We start from the raw sequence: 17834 nt of genomic DNA, 5'->3' as shown, positions 1-17834 counted from the left end.
GCTTAGTAAAATGTACAATTAATTGTGTTACAAAATATAGATATATAAACATGTTTCCATGTTTATATATCTATATTTTCCAATTAATACTGCTGAGATCAGAAGAAATGCTTGAGCCAGCATCTTCACAATGAAAGCTGGTACTCCCAAGGCTCCTAACTCTCTGCCCCTTTCCCCTGTTCAGGCAGCCCAAAGCTTTTTATAGTGCCCAGCCACGAAAAAGTGAAGTGGAACAAGTCTGTCATTCCTTCTGATGCCTGCATTGGATAAAAGGGCATAGTTTAGAGGGGTCCTGTCTCATCACAAGTTAGTTGGGACTGTGGATGCTGCTTTGTCCTCAGCCCTGAAGAAGGACCTCCTGAGCTGGGAGGGCAAAGAGGTATTGATGCCTGCTTTCCACAGGCTGTGGGCTCACAGTGCAGTGTCGGCATTGAGCGGGGAGGAAACTTTCTGGGAGGAGAGGTGTTGCATTAAATCCAGGCAGTGTCCAGGCATCAGGAGAACAGCAGGGGTTGTGGGGAGGCTAAGCCAGAGGTTTGCTAAACCAAAACACTAAAGGAGCTTCCCAGCAGCTCTCTGTGGGATGACTGACGGGTGCCCTGCCCAGCACAGGACTCTCCTCCACCCTTGGTGAGCAGCTCAGAGCACTTGCTGCTTTTTGACACCCCAGCTCTCTTTACAACAGAGGGCATTTTAGCTGACAGGACCTGTTCTGCATGAAAAATAAAAACCTTTGTTAAAAGCAGACCATCATACCAGGAGAGGCTGGACACTTGCAGGGCAGTGGGGTTTGCTGCCATTGCTTTCTCACTATCTGCCTCCTGGCAGGAGCAATGGGCTGGGAGTGGGTCTCAGCTCTGCTGTGCTTGGGTGGCTCCTGGTTTTCGCAGAGGGTCTGTGTGAAACTCCTTTGTCTGGAAGGGCCCTCCTTGCACGTCAGCAGCCTGGCTTTGCCCTCTTTCAGCAGGGCTCCTCCTGCCATCTTTTTGGAGAAGAAAAGCATCCAGAGATCCTCTTGCCCTGCTGTGGTCAGAGGGGTCACTCCACCTGCAGCCACTGCAACTCTGCACATCACGTTCAAACCATGAAATCACAGCCCCACCCCGTTTGGCCACGGGCCTTCTAACCACAACAGCTCCCAAGCACCTGTCTAGTACCAGGTGGTGATCCTGGAGTTTTGGATACTTACCTGGGGAAGAAGAGATGCTGCTTCAGCCAGGAGCACTCGTCATGCTCTAAGGGGATCTCTTTCCAAAGCATGGAGACACTGCCAGCAAGTCCCTTTCAGGGGCAGGAAAAGTCTCGTTCTTTGGCTCCCCAGTATTGTTTTATATGAGAGGCTTTTGGCAGTACTTGCTGCCCTAGAGGCTTGGTGCTGCAGGACACGAGTCCTGTGCTAGGAAAAGTGTTCCCTGGGCTGGTGGGAGCTCTGGTCTTTGCATGGTAGCAGCGGATGGAAGCAGGGGATGGCCCCGTCACTTCAGCGGTACAATACGATTTACAGCAAGCACGTTTCTTAAGACATCTGTGGGGACAGAGCTTCAGTGAACATCATATATACACAGACAGCAGAGAGGGCTGGGTTGGACCCTCCACTACTGCAAAGCAGTCACAGATGAAATTTCAGGGTGGGAAAAAAGTACCACTGGTTTGCTTTTACATCCTGTACATACATCTATGAATAGCTCCTTGGCATTTGATGTTCACAGCCAGCATCCTTTAACAGCAAGCATAAAAAGGAGGCAGAACGTCTTCAGCGACCTCCCCCTGGGAGCAGAGGGAAGCAGGATCTCCCTCTCCCTTGGTTCAGCTGCCTGCCCAGGTGCCACCTTCGCCAAACGTGTTTCCTTGTCCTGGCACCCTCGTCCTCCTCGTTGGCCGCCCACCGTGTGCTGGCCGGGACCAGTCCAAGCCAAGCCATGCTTGCCTCATCTCCGCTGCTCAGGGGCATCAGTGCAAGTCTGCGCCGGCTGCTCTGCATCTCCGCTCCGCTGGACGGGCAGGTGAACCGGGCAGACACAAGGAGACAAAACAAAGGGGACAAGAAGAGAGACAAAGGGTAATGAAAAGGTCCGTGGCCCACGGCTGCCAAAGGAAATCTGTCGCCGTGTTTCTCTGACCATACTTGTCCCAGCCACTACAGCTGCTGTGGGATCCCCTGTTCCTTGTAGCCTGTGAGGAGGGAGGCGAAGGGAACATGATTAGAGTTAATTCCAAATGAGGACTCTCGGTGAGGCTCAAGCAAGCCACAAACCTGGTTTAGCAGGAGTGGCAAAAACCACGTGGGAAAACGGGGGGGCTGCCACGTTCTCCCTCGTGGCCAGGCTGCCCAGGGCAGCCCCCTGCCCCGCTTTAGCCAACAGCTGCCTGGTGCTGCCTCCTTCCTGGGCACAGCCATGTGGATGCTGGCAGCCAGCCCTGCTGCTCTAGCACCCACCTGCCACCAGCCGGGCACAGGCACCTCTGCTTGAAGAGATTGTAAGAGCACAGCAGGTACCAGTGGTCACAAATTCCAGCCCAATAACCTAAAGTTTTTATGGAATGCGTTTTCCTGTGGTGCAGGGGAAATGGATGCCCTTGTATCCTGCTCCAGAGACACGGCTGCTCCCAAGTACTGCCCTGGTAGGTCGTGCATCTGACACACATCTCTCCTTGGGATCTACTTATGTTTGAGCCTTGTCCTCCCAGAGCATTGCCAGGTCGGAGGCTGGTTTCCTCTATCCATCTTTTTGTTCCCATGCTGGGTTTTGCTGATGGCACTCCCCAGCAGCAACCAATTTGCACTGCAGTTTGCACAGCTGACCAAACACCTCTTGGAAGAGAAGGGGAATGCCTTGAATCACAGGCTGAAGTGTCAAACACAGATCTGGGGATGCTTCTAATGATATTCTCACTGCCTGGCTCTGCACTTGCTTTGCTCCAGCCCAGCAGAATTACAGGTGCTTTTGTTAGGGCACAACAGCCATCCAGTGGGCCTGGAGGAAACCTGATCTTTTCAGCAGCAAAACCAAGGAAACTGCCAGGATCCCTGTTCCTTCAGACCCTTTCCTCTTCTTGTGGTCATAAGGTTTGATGCACTTCCCAACCAAGGCAGTGAAGCCCTTGGGGTCCCCACTGTGTGGCAGCCACATGGATGTTGCAAGGGCTCAAGCAGCCTGTCATTCTGCTTGTCACAGCTCCTTGGGTTCCCAGATTATTTACTGCACACAGTGGTTGAGGGCAGGCTGCAAATCCCACAGGGGACAGCTTCATCCCCTGGAGGGGCTAGGGCAGGGAAGGGCAATAGGAGATCACCTGCATCATCACCTGTGCTTGTACAGGATAATGAGAAAAATACTGGATTTCTTAACACTTTCCTAAGTGGTTGCAATGACTGTGCCAGAAGCTTTCCCCACTTTCCTTTCAAGAGAAGCTTTTTATTCTGACTGTATCAATGCAAAAAATCTCCTTATTAAAGAAGCAAACTGCCCTTACTTGCACTGCCTGCCACAGTGAAGATCTTTCAACTAAAATAACTTTTTTTCAATCTGGAGGGTTTTTTTCTTAGCTTAAGTAACATAAGTAGCCTGTCATTTTTATATTTTGAATTTCAAAGAAGTCTGAAATTTCATATCTCAGAAGAATGCTTAACTTTTCAAACACTTTTCCACTTATGCTTTGTAATATTTCTTTCTAACCTTTGTGTTAGGCTTGTGTAAGTCCCTTACAGAAACTGAACACAAAATACCAGCGGGTGCCAGAACCCCTATCTTTAAGGGTTTTTTTGCTGAACTAAGAATTGACTCCAGCGAATGAACTTTGCTGTACTTTGGAAAAAATCCACACATTCGCCCAGGTTTGGCAGCCTGGATCTCCTGCTGTTAAACAAGCACAAGGGACAGAATAATGACACTTAACTGAATTTCTGCCTATTGTGTGCAGCTGAACAGAAAGACTCTCATCTCTTTCAAACAGCTTTTTCTAGGGGGCAAAATGATGATTTCACATGCATTTATGTTTTAAGTGTGAGTCAGCTCTCAAGGCAAGGTGAGCTGGCTGGAAACTTGTAATTTGGGCTTGTCTATGACATTGGTTTAATTTGTTTAGGGAGCAGAGTTAAAAAAACAAAGAACCCTATGGACCAGAAAGGTGGGGCCTGCCTTAAATCCTTAGCTAAAGTAAGAGTAACTTACTTGTACAGCCATGCCTTTTATTGAGATATAAGAAAATTAAGATTGAGAAATCCTTTTAGTCTGGCTGTCACTGTTGAAACTGGCTGGAATGAAGTTACAGTGGCCAAGTCTGTCTGTTTACATGACCATAAGCCAAAAAATGACCTGTCCTATGCTAAACTTGTTTATTACAATACTTCAGACTTAACTTATCAAGTAGTTTATATGTGAAAAGAGTTACTGCATTTCTTGCATAGGAATAGCTGCTCTGTATGAAGCAGCTTTACATTAATATGCCTGCAATAAAACTGAGGTGCAATTCTGTAGAACAGACAGCTCTGGGTTCAGGATTAAGTGGGCCTGTGCACAAAGTCACGGATTTAATTGAGTTTACTTGAAATTGCACTTTTCCTGTAAAGCATTGCATTGAGGCAAAAAGAACCCAGGCTGTGCACAGGCTGTCCTTCTGGGACTGGATTCATGCCGAGGGTGGCTTCAGGATGCTCTCAATGCTGAAATGGGTTCCTGCTCTGCTCCAAGGGTGCCCTTGGGGCATTCCCAGGGGCATTTCAATGCTGTGTGAAGATTTTCAGCATCCCTGGGGCTGTGCAGCCACAGGACAGACACAGAGACAGTCGGACACACACATGTAAAGGCACGTGGCTGGACTTGGGCTGGGCTGGCCAAAGTGAATTCCAGATGTCCTGCCCCGACCAGTGCTTGCTGCTCTCCATGGGAAACTGCCTCGGAGCGTGAGGAGGAGGAAGAACAGAAACAAACTTACCTTGTGAGACTTTGATGGTGAACAAAAGGAGGCAAAGGAACATGAAAGAAAGAGAGAGGGAGAAGTGTAACTGTAGATGATATATCTGAAACACATGGAGAACCAGAAGAGAATGAACAAATTGAGGCTGCAGAGTAAACAGAGAACAGCTGCTCTATCAGACATTCACACCAGGGCTAAACGTTTCTTAAAATCCTTGTACTTGAAGTGGATCATTTCATTTGGGACTCTTGTTTAAAGATGCCAGGGGAATCCTTATCTGCTTTTCCAGCCCCAAGCAGGACAGGCTAGATGGGCTAACACCTCTGAGCAATGCTCCCAGAAACTCTCTCCTCTGTGCCATTGGCATTTTGTGGGTTTGACTGAAGGGGAGCCACTGAGGGAAGGCATCAAACAAGACATGACAGTGTACCAAAGGGCTCATGGCATACCATTCACAGTCCCAGAGCTGGGACAACTACACCTGAAGAGTTTTTGGCAGCTTCCCTGCTCAGTCTGCTTGTGCCCACAGGTAACTCACAGCCACAGCATGCCTCAGCCTGTCCGGGTGCTGCAAACACTGGTGCTATTTAACATTCCTGCAAGGTTTTAAGAACTTGCCCCACTGCTGCATTTGGTGGGAAACTGCAAAAAAAGGTATTTTAACTACTTTCCTCAGGCCTAGATTGGGGAACAGCTATTTTTAGATCATTTTTTAAAGTGTAATAAGTCCAAGCAGGCAATTTGTCCTTGGAATTTTCTTCATCTCTTGAAGGATTACTGGTTGGTTTGGGCCTCCTTCCTTCCCAGGACAGCAGTGTTACTTGCTCCAGCAGGGGCTCTGCAGAGCAGAGAGGCTCAGTGATGCTTTCCCTCAGAGCCTGAGCATACAGCAGCTGTGCAATCATCTGCTGCTGCTTCTGGCAGGATCTGAACAGAATAATTAGCAAAGGAGTGACAAGGATGGCATGATTACAGGTGAGTTCTCACTACTGGCTGGCAATCAGCCCTGAGAGTGGGCCGAAGTCTCCATCCAGTGAACCCGAAGTGATGGTGCAGCCAAGCACATCGTTCATTCAGAGGCCGAGAACTGAGGGAGGGCTTCCTTCAGAAACCAGGCTTGATTTCTTGGCTGCATTCAGCAGAGGCAAAACAATGCCTGGACAAACAGTCCTTGACTTGTGTCCCCTGTGCCATGTCAGTGTGACATTACTATGTTATTTCTCTGGCATTTCTGTCAAGAAATGGCACACAGCCTTTTATACCAGGCTCTGAGCAGGCAGGGACTTCCTGGAAAGTTCGTTCTGCACACTGGGCTGATGAAGATGTGGGATGGGGACAAGGTGTGCCTGTGGGCAAGGGAGCTTTGCTTGGAAAGCCTTAGGAGGCTTGTTTTCCAGTTGGCTTTGGCCAGCTAATTAGCTCTGGTTTGCCTCAGCTCTGTGCATCGTCCCCGCAGAGCTGGCGAGGGGCTCCAGGAGAGCACACTGCAGCAGCACTGCCCAACCATTTTTTGGCAGAAGAATTAAGTGCTCCCTAATTCTACCTTTGCCTTCAGACAGCAGGTAGAGCAGAGGACAGTTCCCAAAGCCAGCTGGCTGCTTAAAGAAGATATCTCAGGTGTCCAGCTGGGGCCAGCTGGCAGTTCATTTAAATTAGCAGAGAAAATACCCTGTGCTGTGGTGCTGCCAAAAGTAATTAGGTGTGACAGCAAAACTGCATTAATTTATCTTCCTTCTGGGATATTATCCTGATAAAGGGCACCCTAGAGGAGATGAGGGTTGGACAGGACCCCCAGGTCAGTCATTCTCAAGTCCTCAAGTCCCACCTTGTCCCTGACAGACATGGATCTACCAACTCTTGGAGTCTTCCAGGGACAGAGAGAGCAAATCCTGCCATGCCACTTCTGCAGCATTTTGACCTTACTAGAGGAAAAACGTCCTCTAATTTCCACACAGGTCCTTCCTGGTGTTATTCAAGTCTGTCTTAGGCTGAACTGCTTCCCTCTCACATTTACTAGCCTGCTGAACACCTTCATCATCAGCATGCTACTGTCTTGTGGTTCTCTGGACTCTCTCCAGGTTTTCCACTTGAAGTACAGTCTCCAAAGCTGGCCACAAGCCTCACCACAGCTTTATGCATGCAAAGAAAGGTGATGGGATCAATGAAAGCCCTACAAGCTCTGCTCCCACCTGCCTGTGTGGTGTTCATTCCCTCTGCAGCAACGTTCCCCCGTGCCACTTCTGACTCACTGCAGCCACCACGTCCTTCCCTGAAAAACAAGTTGTTCCCTAGTGTGTATTTATGAGTTGATTAGTCCTTCTGTAGAGTCCTGGGCTTATCCCTACAGAGTAGCACTTTCTGTTTCCAGACCACTTCTCTGGCTGCGTGGATCCGGGCACTGCCCTTGCTGTGCCTGCCGTGCTTGCAGCCAGCACTGATGTGCAGCTGGGGAGCCTCTCCTCCAGCCCATCCTCAAGCCACAAATGAAAATACCGAGCAGAGCTGCTCAGGAGGGACCTTTCCACACACCTCTCTTTATCTCTTTGCAGGTCAGGAAAATCCATTTAGAGGAAAGTTCTCAAGTGCATTTTCACGCAGGCCACGTCCCCCTGGCTTGCTGGCAGGACCGCTGTGTGAGACAGGGTCAGCATCTGAAGGTTAGCAAGGATGGCTGACTGCTGCCACCTCTCACAAAATTAATTCCTCTGCCACTGAAGGGAATCAAGCCAGTCTGACACAGCTCACTCTGGACAGAGCCACGGTGACTTTGTGGGGGTGTTTTTTATTTTCTAAATGCATGCGAGTCACTTACTTGATTACTTCTTCCAGGAACTGAAGCATACCTGATTGGCCTGTAATTCTTCTCCTTTTTCCCTCATTAAGGACAGTATGCCATTATCCTCAGACCAGATTCCCCCTTTCCATGCCTGGGAAATAGCACTAGAAGATGAAAAGCTGGAAAGAGTCTCCTGTTCAAAAGGCATATGGATGTGGCACTTGGGGAACACGGTTCGATGGTGATGGCTTAAGACTTGGACTCAATGATTTTGTAGTTTTTTTCCAACCTCAGTGATTTTATGATTCTGTGGTTCTAACTCCCTCCCAACTCTCTACCAGCTAACAGAGAGGCAGGCCCAGGTGCAGGAGGGCGGTGATTATACCTTAGGGAAAGCCTGAGTGGAGTTCCTGGCCCTCAGCTTCTTCCCACCCTCCCCCTCGCTGCTAGCCCTCACCAGCTTAGACAGGATCTGCTGTGTCCTGCTGCCAGCCCATCCAAATAGCCTGGCACCCTCACAGGGACACATGGGATTGACCATTTCAAGGCAAGGGGACTAGAGGTGGGCAGTGGTTTCACACTTTTTAACTGTTTCCCATCTGCACCCAGATTCAAGTTGCAGTGGTGTACAGTTTCTGTCCAGTGCATCCAATGGTTTGCACACAAACAAAACCCAGCCAAAGCAAACAGGCAGTGTTCTTAAATGAAATGTCTTATTTCTTGCATTAGAAACATGGTTTCCTTCTTAAGTTATTATTCTTTTTTAAAATATGATAACAAGAACCAACCACTTTGAGTCTGACAGGGCTGTTTGATCCAGGTAAGAGCAAGCAATCACTTCATTCTTTGTGTCTATTAAGTTTTTTATTTTCTTTTTTTCTCCATCAACCAAGAGCTGCTGCATTTAGCCAGTACTTTCTCTGCATGGCAGGTAAACTTAAAAGCAGCTATTTAATGAGAATGCAAGAAACTGCCAAGGGCTACAGCTTGGCAGATGCTGGTGGTGAAACATAAGACACATTGACTCCTCTTGCCATTCTATACTACCACCAGAGGGATGAAATACTGCTGCTGTGCTTGGGGACCACTTGACCTGAGCATTCCCACCACATGCTGCTCATCCATCCTCTGTCTCCCAAACTGCTGGAATCCAGCCAGATGTGGGAAAGAGTGTTTTGGAGATACTTCTAAGCTGTATGGTTTTCCCTAACAGTGAAACTGGAGAAGATCCTCCCAGTAAGACCCTCCTAAGCACCAACCCCTGTTAGCTGGAGAGCAGGGCTTTGGAGCAAAGCAAGTCAGTTTCAGTGGTGGTTCTTTGTCAGGACAGATGCTTTCCTGACTCTCCCCACACCTGCAGAGTGGGGTCCTGCCAGACAGTGACCCACACACAGGGGCTGCCCCACAGAGGAAGAGCAGAAGAGTTTATTGTTATGAAAATGCACTTATGGCACTACACACAAATCTGGCAGAGTCTTGAAGACATATCACATGTGGACAATAATTCACAATTTAGCCTCAGAAATAACCTGCTCTGCAGGTACATCTGGAAGGAAATGTGGTAGGTGGTTTCCAGGGAAAAGCAAAGAGCAGTACTGCCTTCGTCCCGAGGAAAGCTTTTGCTTTGCACATGTTCCGGTTTTTAATATCCATCATTTGCTCTGCATGGGGACTGCCTTAACTGAAGCTGGCTCAGAAATTAGCAGGTGGTTTGATGAAAGGCTTTAACCCCTGGGTTTGGCAGCTGAAAATGTGCACTGGTTTTCTGCTTTTTTTTTTTTTTTTTCATTTCATCCATTTTGTCTCTGGGCGGATTCCTGGCAACTTCCTGGGATCCTCTCTCCCCCTCTGTCGTGCAGCCACAGGTCTCATCAGCAGAGATGACAAAGTGGAGCCTCTTCAAACCAAAAGGCAAAAGCTGCTGGTAAGATGGTCTCTGGGAGAAGGGCTTGCTTTGGGAACTGCCTGTCCTGTCAGCCTGAAAGGTCTCAGACCTGTTTGGTTTGAGGGCTTGCTCATCGGCCTCTGGAAAGGGAGTGGGGTCTGGTAGATGCCACCAGCACCCTGAGCTGTGTTTCTTCTGGCTTTGAAGGTGAGATGTCACCTCCATCCTGTACACCAGGATACAGGAGATATGATGCAATTTTACCCCAGTGAAAGCCTCTACCAGATGAAAGTTACAGAGCCTGTGTTCTGATGTGGTAATATCTACTAACTGTTGATTTAAATTATGTACATTTTAAAAAGGACTCTTTTTTCCTTAAAGTAATGTTTTAGTCAACTCAAAGGGTCTATGGGACATCATTCTAGGAGCAGCAAAACACTTCTGTCTCAGCCTAAGAACTTGGTCTGAAACATGACAAAATACTCCAAAACAATGGGTAAATGTATTCTGGGGAGGAAGGGGAGGGTTCAGAAGAGTCCCCAGGGCTTTTCTGGGGACAGTTGGCCTTGGGAGCAGAACCGGCCTAGCAAGAAGGTCTCACTAAGTACAGATTTGCAGCCAGAGTTGAAAGGGGCAAAGGGTTTTCTTGTTCAGACGGATGTGACCAGGGCAGAAGGGGCTCCAGACAGCAGAGTTCACAGTGCTCCCCCTTCATGCGCATTTCATTTCATCCAGGGATGTTCCTGACCCACATGGTGGGATGGGAGATTCTCCCAGATATGTCACAGGGCCCATTCCCACTGCCTCCTAGCAATTTCTCTGCCTACTGTGTTTCTCATGGACTTGCAGAGCCCATCCTGTGGCTCTTCCTCCCTAGAGTGCAGCCCAGTGGCTTGCAGGGACATTATCTGGGACCCAGTACCATTGCCAGGGGGATGAGAAGTCAGGAGGGCGAGTGCACTGTACTTACTTGCAAGAATGACCATGTCCATGCCCCAAAATATGCTCATGATCCAGCCCACCATGACAATGGCCGTCAGGATCTGGATGAGGGCGGCGGCGATGTTCAGCCAGAAGACGCAGCACATGTGCCGGTCCGGGAGGTCGGTGCGGGCCCCGCAGAGCACGGTGAACGCCGACACGAACGTTCCTGGGGACACAGGAGCAGCACAGTGCCCCGTGAGAGCCACGGCAGCACCTCCTGCCACATCACTGCCCTCAGGCCTGCTCCCCTCACGTCCTCCTAAATTTACACTCTTGGACAAGGCCTCGCTTCCTATACTTGAAGTCCAGGGTGGAAAAAGCACTCCTTGGTGTTTGGCTCCTTCCAGCCCACCCCACCTGAAACGCGGACGAAAAGTCAAAACCCCACAATTCCTATAAAGATTTGTAGGGACGGTATGTTTATTACAGTGCTGGACGCATGTGGGGGATTGTTCCCCTTCAAAGGACATGCGTGCCGCCTGAGGACTCCTGATCCTTTTTTATTACTCCTTATTAATTTACTCCTTATTAATTAATATGCATAGAATTTCACAATAGGTTTATGCATATTCATTTTGCTGATTTCACATTACACCTACAGCTAGTTACACTTGTACTCAATTTTTTGTCAGAAAGTACAGAAGGAACTCCTGGGTCACTCTGCCCTGTCTGTTTCAAGGTTTGAGGCGCCTTTCTTATCTCTTCTCTCTTCAGCTTGGAAATCCGCATTCTTTCTCCTTAGCTGGGGCAGTTTTACTAGTGTTGCAAAGTTACCAGACTAAACAGCATATCTTACTTATGCTAGCAAGCTCAAAGCAGCACATTTCATCTACATCCAAATGGATTTCTACCCTGTTAAATTTTCACTGTCTCACACCCAACAGAAACCACTTCTGCACTGCAAGGGAGTGCTGCGTATCTGTGGAAATACCTTTGTTCTGCACGGTGACTCTCTCCTGGGGAGAAACACTACACAGCAGCTCTAAAAAGGAGAACTGAAACCAGAGCTAGGGGAGGACTGGCTCTAGGAATCTCTAATGGTCTGGCAGTCTATTACTATGCAAAATACCGATCTAGAAGGAGCAGATACCAAAACAAAAAAGGAGTGGCACTGCATTTTTGCACAATGCTTTCCCCAGTCACAAGCTGCTACCTGAGGGCGTGTTTTAATCCCTCAGAAGTAGCTAAACTTCTTAAAGTGCTGGAGCCAGGGGACCTGGTGTAGCAGCCCTTGGCTCTGCTTGAGACCAACTTACAAATCTTGCAACCACACTTCAAACTTCCTAAAATGTTTCAGATGAAGGATCTTGTTGATGTATGAAAATTAAAGCTGGGAAAAAAAACAAAAACCTACACCTCAGCAGCCTTTCACAAAGATTTCTCCTAAATTTACACTCTTGGACAAGGTAGATTTTTTACTTTTAGCTGATATTTTGTGCTCATGGCTGGCTGAAGCTCACAGCTCAGGGAAGACTTATCTGTCCCACAACCAACATGAAGAAATACACGCTATGGGTAAGGAGCAGAAGAAGCAGTTCCTTGCTCCTCTAAAATATGAGCTGTTGGCCAGGATGTTCAGGCACCTTTTCTAAGTATGGATTTCAAAACCTCTTAGTATTATGAATTGTCTTTGGGTTTCTTTAAAACAAATACAGCATTGCTAAGGTAAGTACCAAGGTGCAATGTTGATTGTATTGGATAACACAGTCCAGTGAAATGCCTTCTTTCATCAGTATCTTGAATTAAAATGATGGTTTCTACAACAACTGCCTTTTTTCCTCTTAAAGGATGGAAGCCTGCAGACAGCCTGTAAGATGTGAATGAATGAGCACATCTTCAGTGCACGAGTGCCTTGCTGAACTCCGAGGAAAGTGGGAGTCCCTTGATTGGACTGAAGACAGGGACAAAACACTCAGTTTACACCCTTGTAGTAAATCTTATCAGACCAAGAGAGCAGAACCATCTGGTTAGAAGCAAAATACCATTTTGTCCTGCACTTCCAGGGAGGTGGAAAAGAGAATCTCTTTCTTTGCCGCCTCTTCCTCAGTGGGTCACAAGGATAACAGGCAGCTGAGAATGCAAAAATGCTGGGGAAGGCTGGCTACAGCCTATTTTTAATCCTGGCACCCTCTGCAAGCTTCAATTCCATTCCAGCATCTTCCTAACACTCCACCAGCTCCTAAAACCCTGCTCGTCTTCCTGCCGCTGGCTGGATCCGATTTCTTATTCCCACCCCCTCCCTGTAGCACCTGCCAGAGCTGGGCATGGAGCAGGCATGGAGGGCACTGAGTGAGTGCTGCTGGGGCAGGGGGAACACAGCCCTACAGCAGAGCATCACTGGCAGGGACAAGGGCAACATCTTCTGCATGAGAAACACCCCTGGGCTTCTTCCTTAGGCTTTCACAGGCGGGGTTTCATCCCCTTATCCACAAAATCGAAAGGGGAAATCATAATCCCAAAGCATGTTGTGTAAGTCTCCCCATAGCTGTCTTTTGCTCTGTGGCTTTGTCTTCCGTGTCTCTTGTGTCCCCTGTGTGGGATTATGTGATATGTCTGCCCTGCTTCACCCACTTTTTTTTCCTTTATAGTTTATCAAAGCAGAAGGAAGCCTGGAATATTTCCCTCATGCTTCCTGAAAGTGCTGTCTTCAAAACTACACCACAGCACTCTTTGAGATTAAATATGAATTGAGGCAACATCAGAGACTGGGTGTTTATGTTTTCCCATCAGGATGCAAAATCTTGCCAAATGAAAATGCCTGTCTCTTTTTAAAATGAAAATCTTCCCCTCTTGCGTAACCTTTAGCTCTTCCAAGATGTGCTACAATGAAAGGTCAAAAATCAGCAATAATTCTTAAACTACAGCTTCAAATCCTTCCAGTGAAGCTTTTAAGATATTTACATCGTTAGAGCAAGGTGCTGAATTAGCCAATTAATGCCCTAAATACCAGAGTGACTAAGCTAAAGTCTAGTCCCATTCAGAAAGGAATAAAGCTAACAAAGCAATTAAGTGTCCTTCTCTGGACTGGGAATAGATACAGAAACTGGGATTAAAATCTCATGAACCCTGACTTCTGATTCCTCTTCAGGCCACTTTCCTACTCAAGGGAGCCAATTCATTTTTCCAATGTCAGTGCATTTTCTTTATTACTTATGATGAGCCAATCTTTGGGAGCTTACTGGCATTTTTGAATACAAGATTTTAGCTGTGCCAGCAGGCATAGGATGGAAGCATTTTTCCTCTACTGCACATATGCTTGAGAATGTGAAGCAGGAGTAAGAGTCTTAAATGCTTTTGCTAAAGTAGATGTTTTCCCCTTAGAAGCCATCATGGTTACACACTGTCAGATCTGGAATTATTTGCATCTGGAAATGGAGAGGTGGAGAGGAGGAGGAGGAGGAGAAGGCAGGCAAGCAAGCTGTATCTGCTGATACCACTTGGCTGCCTCAGAGCTGGGGCACTGAACCATTTCCCTCCCTGACCAGGCATTCAGACACTTGAATCCCTACAGCCCAGAAATCCTAAACCCGGAATGCCAGCTGCTGAGGTGATGTTGGCCAAATAAATCAGCAGTCCAAAAAGGTCTCAGGTTGTGAGTGCAAACAGCAAACACAAACCAGTAACTCCACAAGCAGATATAAACTGAACACCCATGAAGTTATGCCAGTATAACATAAGTATAAATTATAGTAAGCATTTCTTCTAGCTTCCGAATGGAAACACCCAAACTGCAATGAAATCTGGGATTATTCTAAATCATTAGTTAATACAGGCTCTTTGGGGACACAGGTGAGGTGACGAAGATGTCCTGTCCTGTTTTTAATGAGTCTGTTTGTTCAGCCCCTTGCAATCACCTGGCTGAACTGTACAGCCCCTGCTGCACCTGAAGCCAGCAAGTACCAGTGGCTGGGTACAGGGATGGGTGGGAGCTGAGGATTGCTCTTCTGGAGCAGCTGGGAGGCAGAGGGTGAAGGCACCGCGTGCAGCGAGGCTGTCGGGGGGTGTCACACCGATCTCACCCATTTGGGGCAGTGTCAGCCAGCTGGGGCACCCACACGGTACTGGGATAGAAAAAGAGCCCCTGGGAGCCTCTGCTTGCTTTGGCTGTCAGCACAATTGGGGTATTTTTAGATTACACCAGTAAATGCAGAAAGATGCTTGTTTCCAGCAGTTTGACCCATTGAACACGAAGGGGATGTGTTATCTGCAGAGAAACACAATTAAATGAAGGGGCAAAGGAGGGGGTTTTGCCCTTTCTCTCCTCTCCTCTCTGGTCCATTGTCATGCAGGATGAAGTCCCCTCTCTGGTGTCTGCTGCTACCTTGGCAGCCATGGCCTTCTCAAGAGCATCACCTGCTGGTCCTGGCCTCACAGAATACAGTATACACATACAAAATTGTACGAGAGGGATAGTTTGGGGTTTTTTTTTCTTTTACAGCAAAACCTCACATCCTGGAAAGGGATGCCCTGGTTTCCTATTGTTTGAGTCACTCATCCAGGATGGAGAAAGGTATGAGGTCAAGACCGTGGCCTGTCCTGAACAGTCCCCTCTGTGTTATGCAAGTGCAGAAGGGGATGTGTTATGGAATACCTTGAGCTGCAGGAGAGAAATTTTTCCTCTCCTGTTTTTACAAGAAAGCCTATCCTGGGCACTCCTGCAAGAGACACAGAGCTTGGCACATTTCATGTGGAGGACCAGCTGTGATGGCACCTTCCCAGGAACATCAGAAGTAGGAGCCTGGTTGGAGCCACAGGGAGACAGGACACTGATGACCACAGTGAAAGTACAGATAACTTGAGCATGCAGAGAGTTTGGTGGGCTTCCCAGTGACTGACAGATACCTGAGACTTCCCAGAAGCATCTCTGCTGCAAGGAAATCACATCTGATGAGCTGGTACAGGTGGAGGAACAGCAGAAACTAAATTACTGCAATGAGGAGCCACATGTGGAGATGATGATGGTGATTCTATGATGATGATGATCCCTACCCTACAAATGCCTGGGAGACAGGGAAGGGAGTATTTCTTCCTCTTCCTGAAAGCCTGGAGAGCATTTAAGACATTCCCTTGTAGTGCTGGGAGTAAATAAGGCATTGTTATTGTTATGGTGCCTCCTTTCCTGCTCCCAGAGAGAAAAACCAGGGCCATGTCACAACTCAGGAGCTGCAGGAAGCACACAGCTGGAGGCAAGTACAGGCAAAGATGGGAACAAAACTGGAGGTGTCTGTGGGAGCAGGGCTGTTGGATCATCACAGGGAGATGTAATTAACAGTGTGTGCTTTGTGGGGATGAGCTGTACCGTGTATTGTGTCAGGGGAGCGCTCTGTGTGGGGACACGTCTGCTGCGTGTCTTTGAATCTTCTGAAGTAAAATTATTATTAGCTGTCATTAAACAGTGCTGGCAGATGTTGTGGATGTGCTGAAAATTCATGAGATGTGCAGGCTCTTACTCGTGTGAATCAGAAAAAGCTGTGCAAGAATGGTTATAAGGGCTGCACTCCTTATCTCAGTAAAAAAATGAATCTGGTATCTATTGGTAAAGACATCCTTGGGTCCCCAGTGCCATGAACTTGTTTTTATACTCTATTAGAGCTGTAAAGAGTCATTTCAGGAGTGGAGGCCTCTCATCCTTGGTATCAATCCGGTGCCAGCTGAGGCCCTTAGGGTTATGATGTGGGAAACCACTAACCCTTGCTTAGGGAAGGGGTAAGGCACTATGTGCTGATGCTCAGCACCATCCCCCCCTCTGCTTAGCTGGGTAGAGCTGGGCTGTGGAAAGGACACTATTAACAAGGTGATAAAATGGAGTTGCAAAACATTAATGCCCAGGATGATGATGTGCTGAAGTTTCCTAAAGCAGACAATTTTTTGTGTCATTGCCTGAGGAAACATTTAAAGTCAAAAGCCCTGGAAGCATTCTGGCCAGTGTGAATCCTCACCAGAGTCCCCAGTCTCCACTTGGCTGGATCTCACTGGGCTTGGGCTTCATGAGAGAGAATCTACTAGTGCAGGTGTGTTACCCTGAGATAAGAGTGCTTTCTCTCCAAGCTCATTGCAGCTCTCTGAACAGAAGAGGCTGATTCAGGAAAATATTTGAGGTACCTCTGTGTCATCCTCTGTGGTTGTTGCAGCTTGTGAGTGCAGGGCTCTTGTCAGGGTCTCTACTCTGCCTCTTCTTCCCATGGCTGCCTCAGAGAGCTGTGGTTCCAGGGGGCAATCAGTGAACCTCTTTGACTGGCAGCAAAAGTAGAGGTGTAGAGGCTGCAGGGTGTCCTCTTGAGGGAACTGGCCTTTACTGAGAACCTGGCTCTGGGGCCAGCTGTGCTTCTTTGCCTGGGGGCAAATTCCTACCCAGTTTCCTCAGAGGTACACCAAGCCACTTGCCATTCATAGAAAGAGATGAAAATCAGTCCACAGGGTTACAGCTGCACTCCTGGAGCACAGCATCCAGCTGCACAGTCTGTGGCCTTCTCCCAGTGAGCAGTTTGGGAGCACTGAGGAACTCCTGGTACTGCTCCTGTGGGCTGAGCCAGAGCCTAGTGCAGGGTATGGAGGCTGCAATTCCTCACTGGTTATTGGTTGCTGGACTTGTTTCTCTTGGTTGGACTTGATGACCTTAAAGGTCTTTTCCAGCCTTGATGATTCTGTGATACTGTGAAATATGAAGAACGTAGAGGTGGCAAGACTGCAACAGAGTGCTGCAGCACCAGCAAGGCTCAGGTGTCCCCCACATGCAACCTGTCAGGGGCATCTCCTGCATCCTTCCCCTTGCAGTTCATTTCAGTCACAGAAGTAAGTCAGCACTGACTGCTGTTACCTGGTTTGGGGTCTTTTTTCCTAGAAATAAGCATGTTTTAGACTAACATCTTAAAAGCTCAGGTTTTAGGATAAAGCTTAATTAAACAGCCATGGGCAAGCTTTTTCCCCCTATCTAGTATCCATACAGACTGAAGTCTGCCCCTGCAAATACAGTGCAAGGGGGCCAGAGTGGATAAGTGGTTTTAACAATTTGAGGGGTAAGAAGAGCAGGAGCAGTGGACAGCTTAGGGAACAGGAGGCTTACTTGGTCCCTCTTAGAATTAACAACCTGAATCCCTCAGATTCAGATCTGCTAGGAGGGGACATTGATGACACCTTGGTGCAAATGCCAGGTCCCATGGGCAGGACTCGGGCAGGAACAGCAGGAGCCCAAGGGTAGGAGAGGGAGAGGAGAAAGGGAAAGAGGAGAGAGTGGAGGCAGCAAATGTGACAGAACCTAGACGTTGCCATGGA

At 48.0% G+C, this 17834-nt stretch overlaps 1 protein-coding gene across 4 annotated transcripts in view; it reads right to left on the bottom strand.

Moving 5' to 3' along the window:
* Positions 1-1111: 1111 nt before the first annotated feature.
* Positions 1112-17834, bottom strand: part of STUM (stum, mechanosensory transduction mediator homolog) — a 287384-nt gene continuing 270661 nt past the window's right edge. Inside the window, exons 2-3 of one of the 4 annotated variants that reach the window (XM_068185958.1) lie at positions 10540-10728; positions 1112-2172 (exon numbers count right to left, since the gene is read on the bottom strand). In XM_068185958.1, coding sequence (XP_068042059.1) covers positions 2138-2172; positions 10540-10728 — 224 coding nt within the window. In that variant the 3' untranslated portion in view covers positions 1112-2137. The remainder of the gene's footprint in view (positions 2173-10539; positions 10729-17834) is intronic. The other 3 variants (XM_068185960.1, XM_068185961.1, XM_068185959.1) reach the window with 3 other exon arrangements.

Source organism: Anomalospiza imberbis, chromosome 3 (assembly GCF_031753505.1).
Source record: "Anomalospiza imberbis isolate Cuckoo-Finch-1a 21T00152 chromosome 3, ASM3175350v1, whole genome shotgun sequence".
Classification (NCBI taxonomy): Eukaryota; Metazoa; Chordata; class Aves; order Passeriformes; family Viduidae; genus Anomalospiza; species Anomalospiza imberbis.
Note: the sequence above shows the minus strand (reverse complement) of the source record. Positions and strands in the feature narration are given on the sequence as shown.